The sequence below is a fragment of the Chanodichthys erythropterus genome, chromosome 14 (genome assembly GCF_024489055.1).
Source record: "Chanodichthys erythropterus isolate Z2021 chromosome 14, ASM2448905v1, whole genome shotgun sequence".
Taxonomy (NCBI): domain Eukaryota; kingdom Metazoa; phylum Chordata; class Actinopteri; order Cypriniformes; family Xenocyprididae; genus Chanodichthys; species Chanodichthys erythropterus.
The window spans coordinates 7,565,414-7,585,955 of NC_090234.1; the positions used below are offsets into that span (position 1 = coordinate 7,565,414).

The window sequence follows — 20,542 nt, forward strand, 5'->3', positions numbered from 1 at the left end:
TGAACACAAAAGGAAGATATTTTGATGAAAGTTTGTAACTAGGCTGCTTTGGGGCACCATTGACTTCCATAATACAATATAATATAATTTTATATATATATATATATATATATATATTAATATATATATACTATGAAACTCAATGGTGCCCCAAAACAGTTCAGTTTCCTACATTCTTCAAAATATCTTCCTTTGTGTTCAGCAGAACAAAGAAATTTGTACAGTAAGCTTCTGAAGTAAATTTGTGAGTAAATGATGACAGAATTTAATTTTTGGGTGAACTATGCCTTTAAAGAGAATTCTGGGATGTCAGTGAGTGTCTCAATTACCTGCTCTCCTCTGAACACTGTTATCAATCCATGATCCGCTGTGACAATAGTGAGCCTGTCACTGAAGCCAGGTCACATTTCCATGAAATAATAATAAAGACAAGCTCACTGTGTTTTTGGTATGGACTTTAATGAGTGTTGATCTTTTCATCATTATTATTATTTTTACTTAAATAGAGTGGACAGTTAGTAAGTTCTGCCAACTTCCACCAGTTCACACATTTCTTAAACTGAATCCTTTGGGATTAATTATTCAGCTGTAAGTGTTTGCATATGATATCTGCATCAGTGGCAATGGATTGCAGTAGACATGTATAATAAGGAATGACATGCACTCTAAAATGCTAAAAACATGCAACTTATTTAACATATCAGTAATGTGAACAATGTGACTAACCTGTAAATGGTTGTGAGTATATTATTAAAATTATATCCAAACATACAGTAATTGCCTGAATGATTGTGCAAATTATCTCTTCCACTAGCAACAGTAACCGGGTGTTTCTTCAACTTTGGGAACTTTTATATCTGAGGGGTGGAGATTGAGATTTCAACATAAAATTATTAAAAGTCACAATAAAACTTTTCAAATTGTGTTTATGAATAGATTAGTTTTACCCCTGTATCAGATCCAGAAGACCTAATATTAAGATTTAAGGTAACACTTTATAATAAGGTTCGGTTGGTTTACATTAGTTAACATGAACTAATAATACTTCTAAAGCAATTATTAATCATCTTAGTTAATGGTGAAATCAAACAATTCTGAGCTAACATGAACAGTTATTAATGAACGAAGATGAATAAATGCTGTAACGAATTTATTGCTCATTTGTAATTAATGCATTAATTAATGTTAACTGTTACCAGACTGGATCTTACATTTTGAAAATCCATTATAAAATAAATAAAATGTGGAAATCTCCACCCTTTGGCTCTGCAGTGAGCAGCCTTTCAAACAAAGAGTGAAATACTGTATATATTTATCTTTTTTAAACTAAAATATTAAAATATTTTTCAAAAGTTACTTGTTTGCCAAAGAAACTACAGTGTCAGTGAAGAGCTTGAGATGAATTTCAAAGTGAGTGAAAATCGGAGAGAGAAAAATCAGACAGTAAAATATTCTGTTCACATCACTTGCGAGCAGAATATTTTTTATTACGCCTCCATTCCAATCAAAGTGTAATTTAGTGAAACTAGCGACAGTGTGAAAAGTGTGTTTAACTAGGATCCACAGGTCCAAAAGTGCCTAAATTTGAAGAAACATCCAATAATACAATTATAAACTATTTTCAATTCTAAAAGAAGTCTCAGGCTTTACTGTAAATAACAATCTCTTCCTCTACAGTGTCTGTGAAGAGATGAACCAGCAGTGTTGAATCCACAATCCCCTCAGTTAGATATTGCTCCATCTCTTCCAACTTCTTCTTCTCTAGTTCTCTCATGTTCTGTACAATCTTCAGTCCTCTCTCCTGAACAAACAAACAAACATTATGCCTCATTATATGAGATGATCTTAAATGGGACCTATAATGCCCCTTTCACAAGATGTAATATAAGTCTCTGGTGTCCCCAGAATGTGTCTGTGAAGTTTCAGCTCAAAATACCCCATATATTTTTTTAAATTAATTTTTTAACTGCCTATTTTGGGGCATCATTAAATATGCGCCGATTCAGCGCGCATCCCCTTTAAATCCTCGCGCTCCCCCACCCCCAAGCTCGCGACTCTATAATACATTGTATAAACAAAGTTCACACAGTTAACATAACCCTCAAAATGGATCTTTACAAAGTGTTCGTCATGCAGCATATCAGATCATGTGTGTATAGTATTTATTTGGATGTTTACATTTGATTCTGAATGAGTTTGATAAGGCTCCGTGGCTAAAGCTAACATTACACACTGTTGGAGAGATTTATAAAGAATGAAGTTGTGTTTATGAATTATACAGACTGCAAGTGTTTAAAAATGAAAATAGCGACGGCTCTCGTCTCCGTGAATACAGTAAGAAACGATGGTAACTTTAACCACATTTAACAGTACATTAACAACATGCTAACAAAACATTTAGAAAGACAATTTACAAATATCACTAAAAATATCATGATATCATGGATCATGTCAGTTATTATTGCTCCATCTGCCATTTTTCACTATTGTTCTTGCTTGCTTACCTAGTCTGATGATTCAGCTGTGCACAGATCCAGACGTTAATACTGGCTGCCCTTGTGTAATGCCTTGAACATGAGCTGGCATATGCAAATATTGGGGGTGTACATATTAATGATCCCGACTGTTACGTAACAGTCGGTGTTATGTTGAGATTCGCCTGTTCTCCGGAGGTCTTTTAAACAAATGAGATTTATATAAGAAGGAGGAAACAATGGAGTTTGAGACTCACTGTATGTCATTTCCATGTACTGAACTCTTGTTACTCAACTATGCCGAGGTAAATTCAATTTTCAATAATATGGCACCTTTAAGATTTCCGTGTTAATGAACTTTGTTATGTTTGGCTAATCACTTTGCATGTGAAATTACTAAGCAAAGCTTACTATTGTGCTATTTTACAGGTTCCTCATGTTATTTTATTAAGTCTCCAACAAGAGGTTTAAAACAGGTTTACAGGCTCAAGGCTAGACAATCTGGGCCATGTAAAATGAAGAAGCCAACAGACAACTGCATATTTTGTGTTGAGCAGCTCACCCTGGTGCTGTCGATGATGGCGGCGACCACCTCGTGCTTCAGGAACAGAGGGTGTTTGCGGTTCGGTTTGCTCTGGAAACGGGGTTTCTTCTTCACGGGATCCTCCTCTCCAAAACATGGAGAACATGTGTGCTTCAGCTGCTTTATGTCTAATACAAATACAAATGGCTTAAAGACAGACCTGTGGGGGAAAAAACAGAACAAAACAAAAACACATCATGAAATTTGCAGTATTACAGCTGCATGAATTTGATAATGAATAATCAATTAATTTAAACTTAAACATATGTTTTTGAAGACAATTTCAATGCTATATTAAAATAGCATATAAATTATGAGCAATAATAATAGCAATGCTTGCCTAAGCAAACACGACTAATATTAGTAATAGTATAATAACTATATTACTACACTACTGGTCAACAGTTCGGTATAATTAAGATTTTCTAATGTTTTTAAAAGAAGTCTCTTTTACTCAACCAAGGCTGCATTTATTCACAAGAAAAACATATTAGAAGAAAAACATTATTCAGAACAGCCCTGTACTACAGCTGTGACTTCTGAACATCAGCTGGCCGGCCGTACCGATCAGGGTCTGGAGTGGCCGTGAAGAAGTGGACACCTGGTAAATTTGGGTCTTTAGGGACGACTGACACCATACTTCCTGTGGTCATGAACATTCCCTCCATGTTGATTCCGCTTTCCTTATCCCTCAAAATATCCATCATCTTCTCGGCTGTGATGTGGCCTGTAGGTATGATGTTATAATAACAACTTGTCTGTGAATTTATAATTCAATTAAGCTGTAAATATAAAATCTATAATTGCAATTATACTTAATAATATACAGTAATGTCCTGTACCAATGAAAAGTTTGGACAAATCGATTTGTTCTATATTATTATTATTATTATTATTTTACACATTAAATAAGAGTAAAGTCATTTCCTATGAAATATCACAAAATGGTATTCCATAAATGTATTGAAATTTGGTGAGGAAAATAAAATTAAATCAAACTTATTTTATTTTTTAAACAAGATTCTTTGTCCATTATTTAAGAAACTCCCAATAATCCAATTAATTTTAAACAGTTTTTATTCTAAACTATCAAAAGCGATCAAAAGTCAAAATTATGTCAAAAAACATTGTAGAATCTGAGAATTGAAGAAGTTCCCATGTAAACTGGACTCATGTTGGCCGATTTTCATCCACAATCTAGACCAAAAACCCCATTAAACTAAAGTTTTGTAAAGAAAGGCACTATTATTATCTATGTCCAAAACTAATTTCAAGCATATAAGAAAAAGCTTTTTAATCATTCAATATTACTATTATAAAGCGACGAGAATATTTTTGGTGCAAAAAACAAAATAACGACTTATTTAGTGATGGTCGATTTCAAAACACTGCTTCAGGAAGATACGGAGCACAAATGAATCAGCGTGTTGAATCAGCGGTTCGGAGTGCCAAAGTCACGTGATTTCAGCAGTTTGGCAGTTTGACACACGATGCGAATCACGATTTGACACAAAAGATTCATAACGCTCCGAAGCTTCCTGAAGCAGTGCTTTGAAATCGGCCATCACTATATAAGTTGTTATTTTGTTTTTTTTGGTGCTCCAAAAATATTCTCGTCGCTTTATAATATTAATATTGAACCACTGTACTCACATGAACTGACTTAAATATGTTTTTAGTTCATTAATGGATCTTGAGAGAGGAAATGTCATTGCTCCCTATGCAGGACTCACTGAGCCATCGGATTTCAACTAAAATATCTTAATTTGTGTTCTGAAGAGTAATTAATGACAGAATTATTATTTTGGGTGAACTAACCCTTTAAGATCATAAGAAGCACAAACTCACTTAGGTATGTCCAAACTTTTAACTGACAGTGTATTTTACAGTCAACCAATTACACTGTTCTGAATGTGTGAGTAGATGTGATCATTTATCACTTTTGCATGAATTTGCTGATCATATTTTACCATTAAACACTTAGTCACCTTCACTCTTCTGCAGAAGTTTGCGTCCCTCACAGTATCGTCCTCCTGCGGCCTCGATTCGGGCTGTGCTTGAGTAGGAGTAAACCTCAGCAAAGCTGAACTGAGCCTTTCCATCCCACCAGTGCTGCTCCTGTGCGTACGTCCTCAGCGCCGGGTGCTCCTTATCTATCTTAGTCGTAATGGAGTACTGGTTGGAGATGTTCCGACAGCCGGCTTTAAGAGAGAGAAACAACGTCAGACCTTTTAATTCATTTTATATTTGAAATATTAACAGCACTAACACTATCGGATAAGAACTGATCCAGATGATGACACTTAGTTTGCAGAATCAACACCGATTTGAGCTGAATAGTCGCACTAATATCTTTTTAGCTTTTATAAAGTGATATATAAATACATGTGACTTGGCTTTTAAACATTTTAACTTGTTTCAGTTGTAATGCTGTAATGTCACATGACTCAGTATTTACCCTCCACTCTCTCTGCGGCCCAGTATTTCCCAGCAGTCTCCAGCACCCAGGCCTCTGTGCGGTCCGATATGAGGAAACTGTTATGGTATGTGAATCCACACTCGTCCTCCATACAATTCCCGCCCTGGCCGTATTTTTCCAGCAGCTCTGTTATCACGTCTACAGCCCGCTCAGCAGTGTCGGCCCTCTCCAGAGCCAGCCTACATGCAAAGTGTTTCAAATCACTTTTATTAAGACACTTGCACTAATAAAATGAATACCGTATGTCCACACTGAACAAACACATACACCCTTAAAGCTTCAGCTTCTTTTACTTAATTAAACAACCACATTCAACTGCAAAATCGGGTAACTGCAAGTTTAAAATACTCAAGACATGTTTAATTCAACATATACACATGTATTGGAATTTTATTTTATTTACTAATTTATAAATGCAGATTATTGTGCCGATTCTAGTAAAATCTATATTCAAGGTGTTTAATAATGTTAGTCTTAGTCTTTCCTTCCTGAGACGGTGCCGCCCAAAGAGAAGCTGCAAGAGTTTGCACTGAATTAAAAGCCAGAGACAGTTTATTGTGTGACCAAAATACCAATAATATCCTGAGAAAAAGATTTTATGCATAATGCGGGACTTTTAATTATAAACAAGCCCAAAATGCACTGGGACTCTTATTTTGAAATACATATGCTTTACTAATTCCAGCTGCTCATTCAAAAAAGGATGAGATGAGAGATAAAACATGCACTCTTACAGCCATCTACTGTACAACATATGACAATATAAAACCCAAGCAAACACTGTCATAATTCATAAACAGTAGATCATAAGCAATCACGCTGTTCATTGATGGCAAACGAACCAGTAGAACAAGCTTGACTTCGAACGTGCAGCACTCACAATTCATTAAAGGTGCAATGTGTAATATTTTCTGTCCGCTAGAGGTCGCTAGAAGCCTATTCAAAACAAAGGCGTAGCTTGATGACGGCAAGCTTGAGAGTGGAATCTTGGGACATGTGGTCTTTAGCTCACAGCCAGTGGAAATAAATCGGGATAGGACTCGGGCAGAAATCATGTTCAGATAGGCGATTATTAACGTTACTGTAGTATGAAGCAGAGCAGGAGCGAGTGTTGTGGAGCTGAACGAGGAGCTGGAGCGATTGCGCAACACACACATCACGAGCAGCGGGACTTTTATTATGACACAGTCGCCGGCGCCGCTTCCGCTTTTCCGGTCATGAGTATGAGGTAACGCAGCTCTGTTTATCATATTACATACATTTGAGTGTGTTGAAAATGATGTTATAACGTTACTCTGTGCGTTCACTCTGCAGCTGCTATTGGGGGACGTTTTTTTCAAAACACAATACTGTTCTCGTCTCCATGTAAACAACAAAATTGTGAATTTGTGAAAACGGTATCGTCTTTACACAGTGACATCGCCATCTACTGGCCTGGCAGCAGAATACATCGTTTTTAATTGTTTTTGTGGATCCATGTGAACGTGTCTGTACGCGTAAACCGTAAAGAAAAAAAAACTTTTTGTTTTTACTTAACATACTCTGAAAGTAAAAACTTGAAAGCAATACGAACTATGAAATTGTTTAAGGTGTTCAATGTTTTTTCTGTATTTTAAAAAAAATATATATAACCCTGACATGTTTGGTTATATGTGCTTTCGTTTGTACAGTATATGCTTGGATTGTCCCACAAAAACACACATTTCCACAAACATATACTGTATATTTATAAATGAAGCTGCAATATATTCTGAATTGTAGTAGTTGAATAAATTACAGTCAATGCTGAATGTAAATTAAAAAATAGTTTCTTTGGTCACCTGACGAGATCCATTCCCAGAAGAGCCTCTTCCCCATCCGCACTCTCCTTCCCCCAGACCGCCTCATTCCCGACGCACACCTGATGCTCGTTCGCCCCCATCTCCGCCCCCCACAGCCAGGCGGGGCGACTCAGCACCACTGCATACGTGTCAGCCACCTGCTCTATTTCTATATATGTACACTGAGCAGAAGAAAAGGAAAAATAACAAAAACACCTGAAAGTACTTCAGCATTCAGACAATGTTTATCAAATCCAGCTGGACAAATCTGAGAAAACGATAGCAGCAACAGACCCAGATAGCAAGAACTTTTGAGGCAAACATCTGGCATGGCTGAGCACATGTGGGCCAAACTTTCGCCATTTATGTTTTGCATTGGCTTTAGAATTGGAGGGAATTTAATTTTTTATCACCATTTGTATTGAGGTATTTGATCCAGATGACAGCACACAACTGTATCACGTGCGACTTGGCGGAAACATGCTAACTTATGGTTAACATTTGATTTATGCTTGCATGTAACCTAGCTGCTGGCCATCCACACCTCAGCTTATTCAGGTCTTTTTTTTTTTTACTTTTTTTTCCATCTTTCCTTGAATTCCTTACTGAAAATGTGACTGGCAGCTATTTAAATACAGGTTATTTCTGTTATTTTCCTCTCTGCTCTCTCTTTACATCAGTCTTTGTCCAAACAAACTCTGATTAGCTTCAGGTAATTGCTGTTTTAGTGTTTAAATTTAAAATATTAAAATTAAATTTAAAATTATTAATATTAAGTATATTATTAAATATAATGTCAAAAAATAGCCTGTTACTAAAGTAGTTGTCATTATGTATAACAAGGAAAGCAGTTTAGCTAATAATTTATTCATGAAAAAATGGCTGCACACAAAATAATATCTGATGTATGATACTGATTGTATGTTACATTAATGTAAATCTTTTTAAATCTTCCTTTTCCTGACTGGTGGTGGGTGGGAAAGATTAAATTAATTCACACATTTGGCACTTCCAACATCAGCACATTAATGTTATGCTTAAGATCCTATATTTAATAATAATAAAACAATTACTGTACCTCAGTTTTTGTGTTTAAGATCATTTGATTTACTGAGTAAAGGGTATTTTAAATAAATGGTGTAAGTAATGTTTTTTTTGGTCAGCCACATGCTGTCAGAACTTAACCGTACAATAATTATTATATATAAGGTTCACATATGGGCCAAGGTTGTTTTTATTATTTTGCTCACTGTTTGTGGAAATAATCTTGGTTCAGTTCTGGCTACAACAGTGTCATAATGTAATCTGGACCACACTTGGGCTGTTTATTTGGGCCAGATCTATGCCAAAGGGAATGTGCTGTCTGGGACACATCTCGAGATACCTCGAGCTTTTCTGGGTCTTCATAGTGCTTTGCGGGGAAGTAGACGACCTCCTGAACCTCATCGCAGGGCCTATCCGAGTTCTTCCCGAACACGATCCTCTGCTGACCCTCTGTAGATGGAGGCAGAGCTACAAACGTGTCGCAGGAGGTGGGGAACATCCTGAAATACAAACTGTGTAACATTCAATGTGCATTTGTTCATTAGTAACCAGAGATTAACGTGCTGAAATATCTATGATAGAGTAATTTTGCCAGCATCGATATAGATGAATATAGACACATCACATGGAAATCACTAATTCACACAATAAAACACTGACAGTCAGGAATTCAGTAACTTACTCATAATATTCCACATCCACAGAATGAATGATCTCTTAGTAAGACACAGGCCTTTGCATTAAACAGTCTTTACCACTAATATGGTAGATATTCATAAAGATATTTTGCAGTAACGCTTTTAATAATATTTAACGTTACCTTGTTTAGCTCAGCGTATGTCAGTAAAGCACTTTTCTGTTCGACGAGATAAAACATCTGTTTACTTTCCTTTTCCTTTCTCCATAAACAAAACTGCCAGCAGACTTTGACACAAATCCGCATGCACGCTTATCTGATTCATAATCCACCAGAAGCGATCTGACAGAAGAGTCTGTCGATCCAGATCTGTGTTTACTCAGCGGATCAGTGGGCGGGGCCGCGGCGCTTTCAATTCGCGTTGAGTCACGTGCTCGTGTAGCAACATTTTTGATTGGCTGTTTGTTTTCGCTGTTGCGAACGCATTATTAATACATAACTTCATTAATGATAGGTATGTTTATTAATACATAATAAATAAACCTTATAAAAACAAATACTACAGGAGTGCAAATACAATTACATAAATTAAATAATATTATAATAAAAATTAATAAAAATGAAGTGCATGATTGTCTAATAATATTAGTAGTATTATGCCGTATTACTATAGTTCCTTTCGAAGTACGATAAGTACATGTTTTGTAATTTAAATTAAAATAAAATCACTAGGGAGGAAAAACAGGATTTTTAAAATTGTTTTGACAGATGTACAAATAAAGCCAGGGGTGCATTATAATAAACTGTAAAAAATCTAAATAAATAGATAAATAAATTATCTAAATAAATCTAAATAAATAAGATTAATGAAGTAAAAAAGATTTAAAATAAACACAAAAAGGTAAATAAAAACATAAAACAGCTTTACAGCTTAATTTTTCAAACTATAAATTGCTTTAGGTATTGTTGAACTTGAAGGTTTCTTTCAATTTATGTATACGAAATTTAGTTAATAAAAGTAGCAACTTAATTAAATATTATTATGAAAATTCCCGGAAGTGCTGTTTTGATTGCGTCATAAAGAAGCGCCGCTGCTGGTGTTGTTTTGATGTTGTTCGGCGGAAGACGCTAACTTCGGGTTTTAATAACATTTTGATCGTTACGCTGGGGGTCAAAGATGGGGAAATCTTTTGCTAATTTCATGTGCAAGAAGGATTTTCATCCTGCTTCAAAGTCCAACATAAAGAAGGTACGCGGGAGGTTTTCGTTAGCAAGCTACTATTGCTCTGCTGTCATCATTAGTTTTACATATGTATCTCTCACGGCATGTCTGGTTATTTGTGAAGAATATTCATATTATATGGTTGTTAAGTTGTTATTAGCTCGGTTAATAATCATATAGAAAGCAGAGCCTGGTGTCAGATGTGTCCAGAGGAAGTTTGAATGTTGAGACACAAACTGTGTTTCTGAGGTGTTGAACTCTTCATCACTTTGATTATCAGGTATGGATCGCAGAGCAAAAGTTAACCTTCGAGAAGAAGCAGCAGGAGGAACTGATGCAGGCTTACCTGAAGGAGCAGGACACGTACAACAACAGGTCAGAGAATCCTCTGTCTCTCAGACCCACAGTCACGTGTGCTGCTGATGTTGTGGAAATAATATGTAGACTGAAATTGTCCTGTTGGTTTTTTATATTCCAGACTGCTGATGGGAGATGATCGCGTGAAAAATGGCCTTAATTTCATGTATGAAGCACCTCCTGGAGCATCTAAAGGTTAGAAACGTTTACATTTGTCATTAAAACCATGTAACTGATCATTTGCTTGCAAATCCTGACTAAACCTAATGACATGCAAGATTTTTATTCAGTCAAAATCAAGAAACTGAAAAAAAAAAAAAAGTTAATCTAAAGTGTAAATATTTACTTGTTTTTTTCTTTTTCTTTCTATCATCACCAACTTCCTGCAGAGGAGGCTAAAGAGGTAAAGCTATTTTTCATGTTAAAGTTTAAATTGAGGCATTTTTTCCTTCTCAAGTATGAGCTAAATATTCTCCTATATCATACTATATGAGCCAGAAAAGCCTGATGCAGAGCTGCATGATTAATCGTTAAAAGACCGAGATCCTATTCCTAAATGACAGCGATTCACCTGTGTCTGTTAAATCTTTGACAAGTATGATCACACTGATTCAAATCTGCATTGGCGCTGCCGCTGAGCCAGAGAGAGCAGTTGTGTAGTTAAGTTTATAGTTCAGATATAAACACTGATGTCTATGGCAGTGATCGGAATAGAGTAAATCACCTCTTTATTTGAAGCTATCAATAAAGATTGTATCAGTTACATCTTTACACCAGTAGGTGGCGACAAGTGACTGTTAAAAATGTTCGTCATTGAATCATTAATTCAAAAGATTTGTTCAAAAACGTGTAAGGCCCGGTATACTTTTTCATTCTTCGTTTCGGGGTAAAACGAAGTTCAAAATACATGAGCAGCGATATACTGTAAACGAACATCTGGCGCCGCCCACATTGCTGAGAGCGACAGTTAGATGAATATGTAAATACGTGCCGTGCACTTTCTTCTCAGTAACAAAATAAACACAACAAAAATGATAAAACTGCAAGCATTTTTATAGAAAGCATAAGAAAAGCATCTAATCATAATGGCATGGGTATGCCAGCACGAGCTCTGCAAAGTAGCACTCCAGTCACGTTCATTTATACAGCACTTTATTCAATAGATTGCTTAAAAGCAAGCAGCTTTACAGTATCACACACGAAAAAGTGTCAGTGCCTCATTTCAGCAGAAGCACAACTTCATTTTGTACTCCTATTATGTTATCGTCCCTGACCAATGGTGGCATGAAGGTGTTTTGTACCTGGAGTAAACTTTTCCTGAAAGTTCGCTTTGGCAAGCCGTTTCAAATTTCCAAAAAGAACACAAAACGAACTTCGTTTTGGCCTGATTTTGTTCAAAATGACGTCCCATTAGTTCATTCTTCGATTTTGTTTGAAGTATACCGGGGCCTTTATTCATCCAGTAATGAAACAAGTGAAGTATTGATGAGTGAGTCATTGAATCATTCACTCAATCTGGTTAAAAATAAAAGAATTCTAATTAAATATTTTTTAAATGGACTGTAGTGATTAACATGGTCAGAACCTCTAGTAAATTACATGTCATTTTTTTAGTTAAATCGTGGGAGAATCGTGATCTCTATTTAAAACAAAAAAATGTGATTCTCGATTTACCCAGAATCGTGCAGCTCTAGCCTGATGTATCAAATGTGATACTCAACAAATTTTTTGTCTAAATGTTCAATAAACTGTTCCATTTCAAAAATTAGATTTTTCTGACTATTATTTCATATGTCATGCTTTAGAAGGATAAGAAGGCATATTCTAGAGGCATCTGATAGTTTCCGCTCATGTCACCTCATGCTTTTTTGATCTTTAGGGAGGAGAGTCTGAATACAAGTTTGAGTGGCAGAAAGTAGCTCCTCGTGAAAAGTAAGTTCACTAGATGATGAGTGATGCTTGATCTCAAATGTGCACTTATGCATTTCTTACTGATATTTTGATATTTATATATATATTGATGATGATATTTTACTCATCAGGTATGCAAAGGATGACATGAATATTCGAGATCAGCCTTTTGGCATTCAGGTGATGTTTAATTTTGTGGTCTACAGCTTCATACATGTATTTTATTGCTCATCCACAAATGTCTGAATGCAGTGAACATGTGGACACGGTGTTTGTTTTCTTGTTCTTGAATTGTTTTAGGTGCGTAATGTGCGCTGCATTAAGTGTCATAAATGGGGTCATGTGAACACGGATCGTGAGTGTCCTCTCTTTGGTCTGTCGGGGATCAACGCCAGCTCTATGGCCAGTGATGAAGCAGGTATACTGCACTTTCCTCATATTTTGTATGTAAACGGGGGCGAGAACGGTGACTTAAATGACTTAAAATAGCTTGACTGTAACTCTACACCTGTGCTTCATTTAGTATATGCAAATTAGTCGCCGCCTCCTTTTAATCACAGCAGCTCGGACTATCTATTCTGCTTGTAGTAAACTGTAGTAAACGCTGCACAATGGTAAGAGGAAATACTGGTTTAATTCAGCCATAAATGTTTGAACCAGAAGTTCAGGAAGAGTCAATTACACAGGCTTGTCACAAGTCCATGTATCAGAATGGTAAAATGTGTTTATGTATCGATCTCTACAATGTCAGACACACAACGTTAATTAATATGATTAGCATTGTTTTTAGCTAATAACAATGTCAGAATCGGACAGCTGCCTTCTAACAATCAGTATCTTTAGAAACACTTTGAACAACATAAAAAGTCAGTGGAGGAAAGCCCCTCCCACACGCTGATGCTTTCAAACCCTGTTTTTGAGACAGTCTTTGGTTCACTGCAGATTTAAAGGGTTAGTTCACCCAAAAATGAAAATTATCCCATAATTTAGTCACCCTCAAGCCATCCTAGATTTCTAGGTGTATATGACTTTCTTCTTTCAGCCGAATGCAGTTACACTACCAGTCAAAAGTTTGGAAACATTACTATTATTAATGTTTTTGAATGAAGTCTCTTATGCTCATATTTCATAATAAATACAGAAAAAACAATAATATTGTGAAATATTATTACAATTTAAAATTATGGTTTTCTATTTTAATATACTTTAAAATATAATTCATTCCTGTGATCAAAGCTGAATTTTCAGTATCATTACTCCAGTCTTCAGTGTCACATGATCCTTCAGAAATCATTCTAATATGATGATTTTAAACTCAGTTATTATCAATGTTGGAAACAGTTGTTGCTTAATATTTTTTTGGAACCTGTGCTACTTTTTTCAGGATTCATTCATGAATAAAAGGTTAAAAAGAACAGCATTTATTCAAAATAGTAAAGATTTATATTGTTAGAAAATATTTATATCACTTTTTATCAATTTAACACATCCGTATTGAAGAAAAGTATTAATTTCTTCCAAAAAAAAGAAATGACTGACCCCAAACTTTTGAATGTTAGTGTATATTGTTACAAAAGATTTCTATTTTAAATAAATGCTGATATTTAAAAAAAAATTTTATCCATCAAAGAATCCTGAAAAAGTATCATGTTATAAAATATTAAGCAGCACAACTGTTTCTAACATCGATAATAAATCATATTAGAATGATTTCTGAAAGGATCATGTGACAGTGAAGACTGGAGTAATGATGCTGAAAATTCAGCTTTGATCACAGAAATACATTATATATTAAAGTATATTAAAATAGAAAACCATTTTAAATTGTAATAATATTTCACAATATTATTGTTTTTTTTTTCTGTATTTATTATGAAATAAATGCAGCCTTAATGAGCATAAGATACTTCATTCAAAAACATTAAAATTGTAATGTTTCCAAACTTTTGACTGGTAGTGTATATTTAAAAATATCCTGGCTTTTCCAAGCTTTATAATGGCATTGAATGGTACCCTAGATTTTGAAGCCCAATAATGTGTATGCATGCATCATAAAAGATATCTATACGGCTCCAGTGGGCTAATAAAGGCTTTGAAGTGAAGTGATGTGTTTTTGTAAGAAATATATCCATATAACTTTTATAAACTGTAATCACTAGCTTCTGGTAACGATAAAGGAGAAAATACTGTTGACTGAATTTGCAGATGGTTCGTCTTAAAGCAGGGGTCTCCAACCCTGTTCCCCAATAACTACCATCCTGCAGATTCCAGCACCAACCCTAATCAAACACGCCTGAACCAGCCGGTGTTCAAGGTACAAACATTAAGTGTGGTGGTGCAGTATGGGTAACTGAAGTGTGCAGGAAGGTGGCCCTCCAGGAGCAGGGTTAAACCATATTATAAACACCACATATACATATAAACAACATTAAAACCTTGATTTTCACCACAGGGCGACTTTAATGCAAGTGTCATTAGAGCTGATATACACTTTCACAACTGTAGGTGGCGACAATGTCTAATAAAACACCAAGAATACCTTGACAAAGCTCATTGACTTGACTCCTCCTGAATACAGCTGTTTCTGAGCAAATCACCTGAATTATAAAGGCCATGTGACCAATCGCTTTGGCACCACATGAAAATGATGTCAGAACACACACCGCCCCAAACCCTAGTTACTAGTAGACAAACATAAATAAAAGTACCTTTAAGATTTTAGATTATCTACTATTATCTAATAAATTATTTGTGATTATATGATACTAGTAAAGAACGTTTATTTAACCTTCCAAACCTTGTAATATGTGAAGCATGTGGTCCTGAAAATCTTCATCTTGTTTAAAGTAGATCAATACAGTGATGGCTGTGGAAGCTTGTTTCCACCATGGAATAAAAAAGTAATTTTGACTATTTATTTCACAATTCTGACTTTTTATTGTGAGTTATATAGTCAGAACTGTAAGAAAAGTATTTAAATTATTATTATTATTTTAATCAGACTTTTTTTTCTCTCAATTGTGAGTTATAAAGAATTGTAAGAAAAATATTTTTCTCAGACTGACTTTATAAACGATTTATTTCTCACAATTCTGACTTTTTTTTTCTCTGAATTGTGACACATAAACTTACAAGTGTGAAGAAAAAGTCAGAATTGTGAGTCACAATTACCTAATTTATTTTTTTATTCAGTGGCTGAAACAAGCTTCCACAGATAGCTAATTCATTTCTTTTGAAGGATAAAAAATATGATGGAATATTTTATTCAAAAACTACTATCTAGATGTTATGTGTATTATCAGTAACACTTTACAATAAGGTTTCATTAGTTAACATGGACTAAGAATGAAACATATTTTTCATACAGCATTTATTAATCTTTGTTTATTGTTAATTTCGACATGTATTAATACATTATTAAAATCTAGAGTTGTAATTGTTAACATTAGTTAATGCACCATGAACTAACATGAACAAATAATGAACTGCTGTAATTTTATTAACTAACAACAAAGATGAATAAATACAGTAACAAATGTATTGCTCATGGTTAGTTCATGTTAGTTAATACATTAACTAATGTTAACACATGAACCTTATTGTAAAGTATTATCTGAACCCAATTTCAAAATAAAATCACCATTAAAAGGATATGTCATTTGCTCATCCTCATGTCATTCAAAACCTGTATGACTTTTTTCGGTAACACTTTAGTTTAGGCCCCAATTCTCACTTTGAACTAGATGATGCTTATTATCATGCATATTACTAGAATATTAACTGTTTATTAGTACTTATAAAGCAGATATTGATGTCTTATTCTGCATGACCTTATTCTGCATCCCTTAATCTTACCCAATATCTAAACTTAACAACTACCTTACTAACTATTAATAAACAGCAATTAGGAGTTTGAGGCAAAAATCATAGTTAATAGTGCGAATTGGACCCTAAACTAAAGTGTGACCCTTTTTTCTTCTGTGGAACACAAGAAAAGATATTTTGAAGAACATTGGGAACAAAACAACAATGGAGCCCGTCGTATGAACAAAGAGTTTTTGAACAACATGAGGGTGAGAAAATGTTGACTTTTGTGGTGGAGTATCCACTGAACTTCGAGTTGGTAGAGGTAGTTTTGTTTATTGTGATACTTCTCTCTGAGTTTGTGTTATTCAAGTTGATCAGTGTGGTATGTCTCTTCTCTCCTGAGAGCTGCTGACGGTGTGTGGCACTACAGTAATATGTATGTAGCTGCAGAGCGGAGATAGATCCTACTCTTGTGTTGGTGGAAAAATGTTATTATTTGGTGTTTTGATTGGATGAAACCTCTTCTTCGGCAGAATTATACTGTACGCCTCACCCAGCTGGGAGATAAGGGAGTTGATTTGCTGTGTCTTTGTGTTAACAAAGCCGGTAGTGTGCGTTTCTCAGAGGGGGGGCCTGATCACACATTATTTGTTCTGAAAGACTGATTTGTCCTAACAGGTCCGTCAATGCACCCCTCCGAGTTAATGGCAGAGATGCGAAACAGTGGCTTTGCGCTGAAGAAATGTGTCCTTGGGAGGGACACGACCATGAGTGATCCAGCACAGGTAATCTCCTGGACCCTGCCCAAATATGACCCATGATATCCATGTCTGGAGCTCAGCGTGTGATTGCAGAAAAACGTCCAATTATTGAACAGGCGTCTCACAAGCGATTCCCGCCGGTTGAAGGGTTAGACTAGAACTGATGAGACCAACAACTACAATTACAAGAGTATAGAGACATGCTGGATTTCACACTGGTTCTGCACAAAAGTGCCTTTCTGATTGGCCTCTTGTATATGTATGGTCAGTGTGTGTGTGTTTGCTAATGTGTGTTTTATTGTGCTTCAGGAGTTTGTGGCTAGCGAGGAAGAAGACGACCCTGAGGTGGAGTTCCTGAAATCTCTGTCTACCAAACAGAAACAGAAACTGCTTAGGTGTGATTAATTATTTATTACACAAACACAACCACATATCTTCATAATAATCTAATAATTGATCATCTAGTTACTATTAATGTAAATTGTTATAAATAATATATAATATAATTCATATTGTAATTTTAATGTTAGTTCCATTATCAATATCATCAATTTTTTTTAATCTAAAATATAGTAGAATATCTGACATTTTAATTTATAAACTAGTTTCATTTCAGTTTAACTAGCTGTTTGAAGTGTGCAGTGGCATCAGCCTCTGCCTTCTGCATTACAACAACAATAAAATTGAATTAATAAATAAATATATATGTGTGTATGTATGTGGGTGGGTATATATACAGATATGGAAAAAATTAAGAGACCACTTAACATTGATTTCTGAAATTGGAGTGGTCTCTTAATTTTTTCCATAGCTAGCTATATATATATATATAATTATAATAATGACCCTGGACCACAAAACTAATTTTTGATAATAAAAGCTTCTGTAGATAAAAGCTTTAAAGCTGTTGCCTTTAAAAAGTCCTTAGCAATGCATATTACTTGCAGAAATCCATTTTTGATATATTTAAGGTAGGAAATTTACAAAACATATTCATGGAACATGTTCTTTACTCAATAATGATTTTTGGCATAAAAGAAAAATCTAATTTTGACCCATACAATACACACACACACACACACACACACACACACACACACACACACACACACACACACACACACATGTGTGTGTATTTACAGAGTTGGTGCTGTGTAGGCAGTTACTGATTCCATTGAATGACAAAAATTGTAGTTGGTAATGTAATCCATTACATTACACATTCAAGGTAATGTAATTGACCATTTTTGGATTACTTTTAGATTACTTTAGAACTAACTTGCTTATCACATTGATTTGAACAGGATGATCTTGTCCTACATTGATATAAAAATACAAAGAGAAAGAAAATATATGCCATTCTTTATCAACATGAAGTGCATTAAATATTACATTACGTCAGTGTTTCCCAGACTGGGGTTTGTGAGTTTAATGAAAAGCTATTAAGTAATTAAAAAAATAATAAAAAATGTAAAATTAAACAAAATAATATTAAAACAGTCAAAATAAAACGCTTACTAAAAAATTATTTGTTTACCTGCATTTCATGTGACCATTAACCGACTTCAAGTAACAAAAAGATGGGGAATCCCTGCAATGCATGTAAATATGAAAGAGCGTGAATTTGTTCATTTTAATGTGTTTGAAAGACAAAAGCCTTCCAGAGACAGTAATACATGGTTAAATGACTCACTGAGAGAGAATATAAACATTTGAAAGATAAAATGGTAGTAGCAGGCAGATTTAATGAATGAGAATGACATGTAATCAATAAAAAAAAAAAAACCTGTAGTCTGAGTGTGGGTATTTTAAAATGTTATATAATGTAATTACAAGTAGGCTACTTAATTTTTGGGATCTGATTATGAAATCCAGATTATACAGTATAATACATACTGTATAAAGTATCGGTCAGTAGTATGGTTTAATGTTTTTGAAAGATGTCTCTTCTGCTCACCAAGGCTGCATATATTTGATCAAAACATACAGAAAAAACTAATATTTTTGCAATTTAAATAAACCATTTTCCTGTGATCAAAACTGAATTTTCAGTATCATTACTCCAGTCTTCAGGGTCACATGATCCTTCAGAAATCATTCTGATATGCTGATTTACTGCTCAAGAAACATTATTATTATTATTATTATTATTATTATATTATTATTATCATCAATGCTGAAACAGTTGTGCTGATTCATATTTCTGTTTAAACGATTTTTATTATTTTTTTTTTTCAGGATTCTTCAATTAAATAAAAAAAAAAACATTAAAAAACAGCATTTATATGAAATAGATACCTTTCATAACATTATAAATGTTTTTACTCTCACTTTTAGTCAATTTATTATGTCCTTGTTGGATAAAGGTATTAATTTCTTTAAAAAAAAGTACTGCCCCCAAACTTTTTGAATTATAATTACAACTCTCCTCCCCTTCTTCCTTTTTAGAAAACTTGACCGTCTTGAAAAGAAAAAGGAGAAGAAGAAGAAGAGCAAAAAGGAGAAAAAGAAGAGCAAAAAAAAGCAGAAAAAGAAGCAAGCCAAGAGTGAGAGTTCATCCAGCAGCTCATCAGACAGCAGTGACAGCAGCAGCGACTCTGACGATGACAAACACTCCGGAAAGAAAGCCAAGAAGAAGAGGAAGAGAAGGAGGGACTCGTCCAGCGACAGCAGCTCTGACAGGGAGCAGGGGAAAGAACGCGCCCACAGTCTGGACTCCAAACACACACATCCCAAACACAGTAGAGGAGAGGCAGAGAGCAAGGACAGCAGAGAGAGATGGAGGGAGGACAAAGAGAGAGGTAAAGATAAACACAGGAGCAGGAGTAGGGAGAGGAGGAGAGAAAGAAGCAGGAGCAGAAGCCCTCAGCGAAGGAGAGATGAGAAAGAGAGAGGTAAGGAGAGGCGCAGGAGCACGAGCAGGGAGAAAAGAGACCGGAGGGAAAGAAGCAGAAGTCAGGAACGAGAGAGAAACTGTGATAGAAATGTCAAAAGGAGGAGTGTCAGTCGGGAACGAGGGAGGGGCTCAGAAAAACACGGCAGAAGTGATGGCAGAGATGCCGAGAGGAAGAAATGAGTAGTCCATCTGACACCATCATTACTTTGTCTTTAATCTCAGATTAAAGGATTCATTCAAAGGAAACTTCTTACATCATTTACTCCCCCTCGTATCATTCCAAACCCTGACCCCGTTTTTAAATACCCTAGCCGCTCTTTTTTTTTTTTTTTTTTTTTTTTTTAAACTTAATAGCTCCAAAATGACAAAGCAGCACCTTAAAGGGATAGTTCACTGAAAAATGAAAAGTTTGTCATCATTTACTCACCCTCAAGTTGTTCCAAACCCATATGAGTTTCTCTGTTGAACACAAAAGAAGATATTTTGAAGAATGTTTGTAATCAAGTAGCCATTGACTTGCATAGTAGGAAAAAAATACTATGGCTGCCATC

The 20,542-nt window shown here is 35.1% G+C and overlaps 2 protein-coding genes across 4 annotated transcripts; one reads left to right on the plus strand and one right to left on the minus strand.

Annotated features, from left to right (window-relative positions):
* Positions 1-130: 130 nt before the first annotated feature.
* On the minus strand, positions 131-9,510 carry scrn3 (secernin 3). Of its 3 annotated transcripts, none has more exons than XM_067410052.1 (8): positions 9,221-9,510; positions 8,741-8,900; positions 7,357-7,538; positions 5,516-5,715; positions 5,046-5,258; positions 3,622-3,784; positions 3,037-3,217; positions 131-1,801 (listed from the first exon to the last, which is right to left on the minus strand). In XM_067410052.1, the coding sequence occupies exons 2-8, from the start codon at positions 8,897-8,899 to the stop codon at positions 1,640-1,642; spliced, it is 1,260 nt and encodes a 419-aa protein (XP_067266153.1). In that variant the 5' UTR covers position 8,900; positions 9,221-9,510; the 3' UTR covers positions 131-1,639. The 3 variants fall into 3 exon arrangements, with proteins under 3 accessions (XP_067266153.1, XP_067266152.1, XP_067266154.1); XM_067410051.1 differs by having other exon boundaries at positions 8,741-8,912; XM_067410053.1 differs by lacking the exon at positions 9,221-9,510 and adding an exon at positions 9,083-9,180 and having other exon boundaries at positions 8,741-8,912.
* A 611-nt stretch (positions 9,511-10,121) lies between these two features.
* On the plus strand, positions 10,122-20,337 carry cir1 (corepressor interacting with RBPJ, CIR1). The gene is made up of 10 exons (XM_067409096.1): positions 10,122-10,286; positions 10,540-10,634; positions 10,738-10,811; positions 11,006-11,019; positions 12,496-12,548; positions 12,659-12,707; positions 12,828-12,945; positions 17,013-17,119; positions 17,405-17,490; positions 19,544-20,337. Exons 1-10 carry the CDS (start codon positions 10,215-10,217, stop codon positions 20,169-20,171), a joined length of 1,296 nt encoding a protein of 431 aa, XP_067265197.1. The 5' UTR covers positions 10,122-10,214; the 3' UTR covers positions 20,172-20,337.
* The last annotated feature ends 205 nt before the right edge of the window (positions 20,338-20,542 follow it).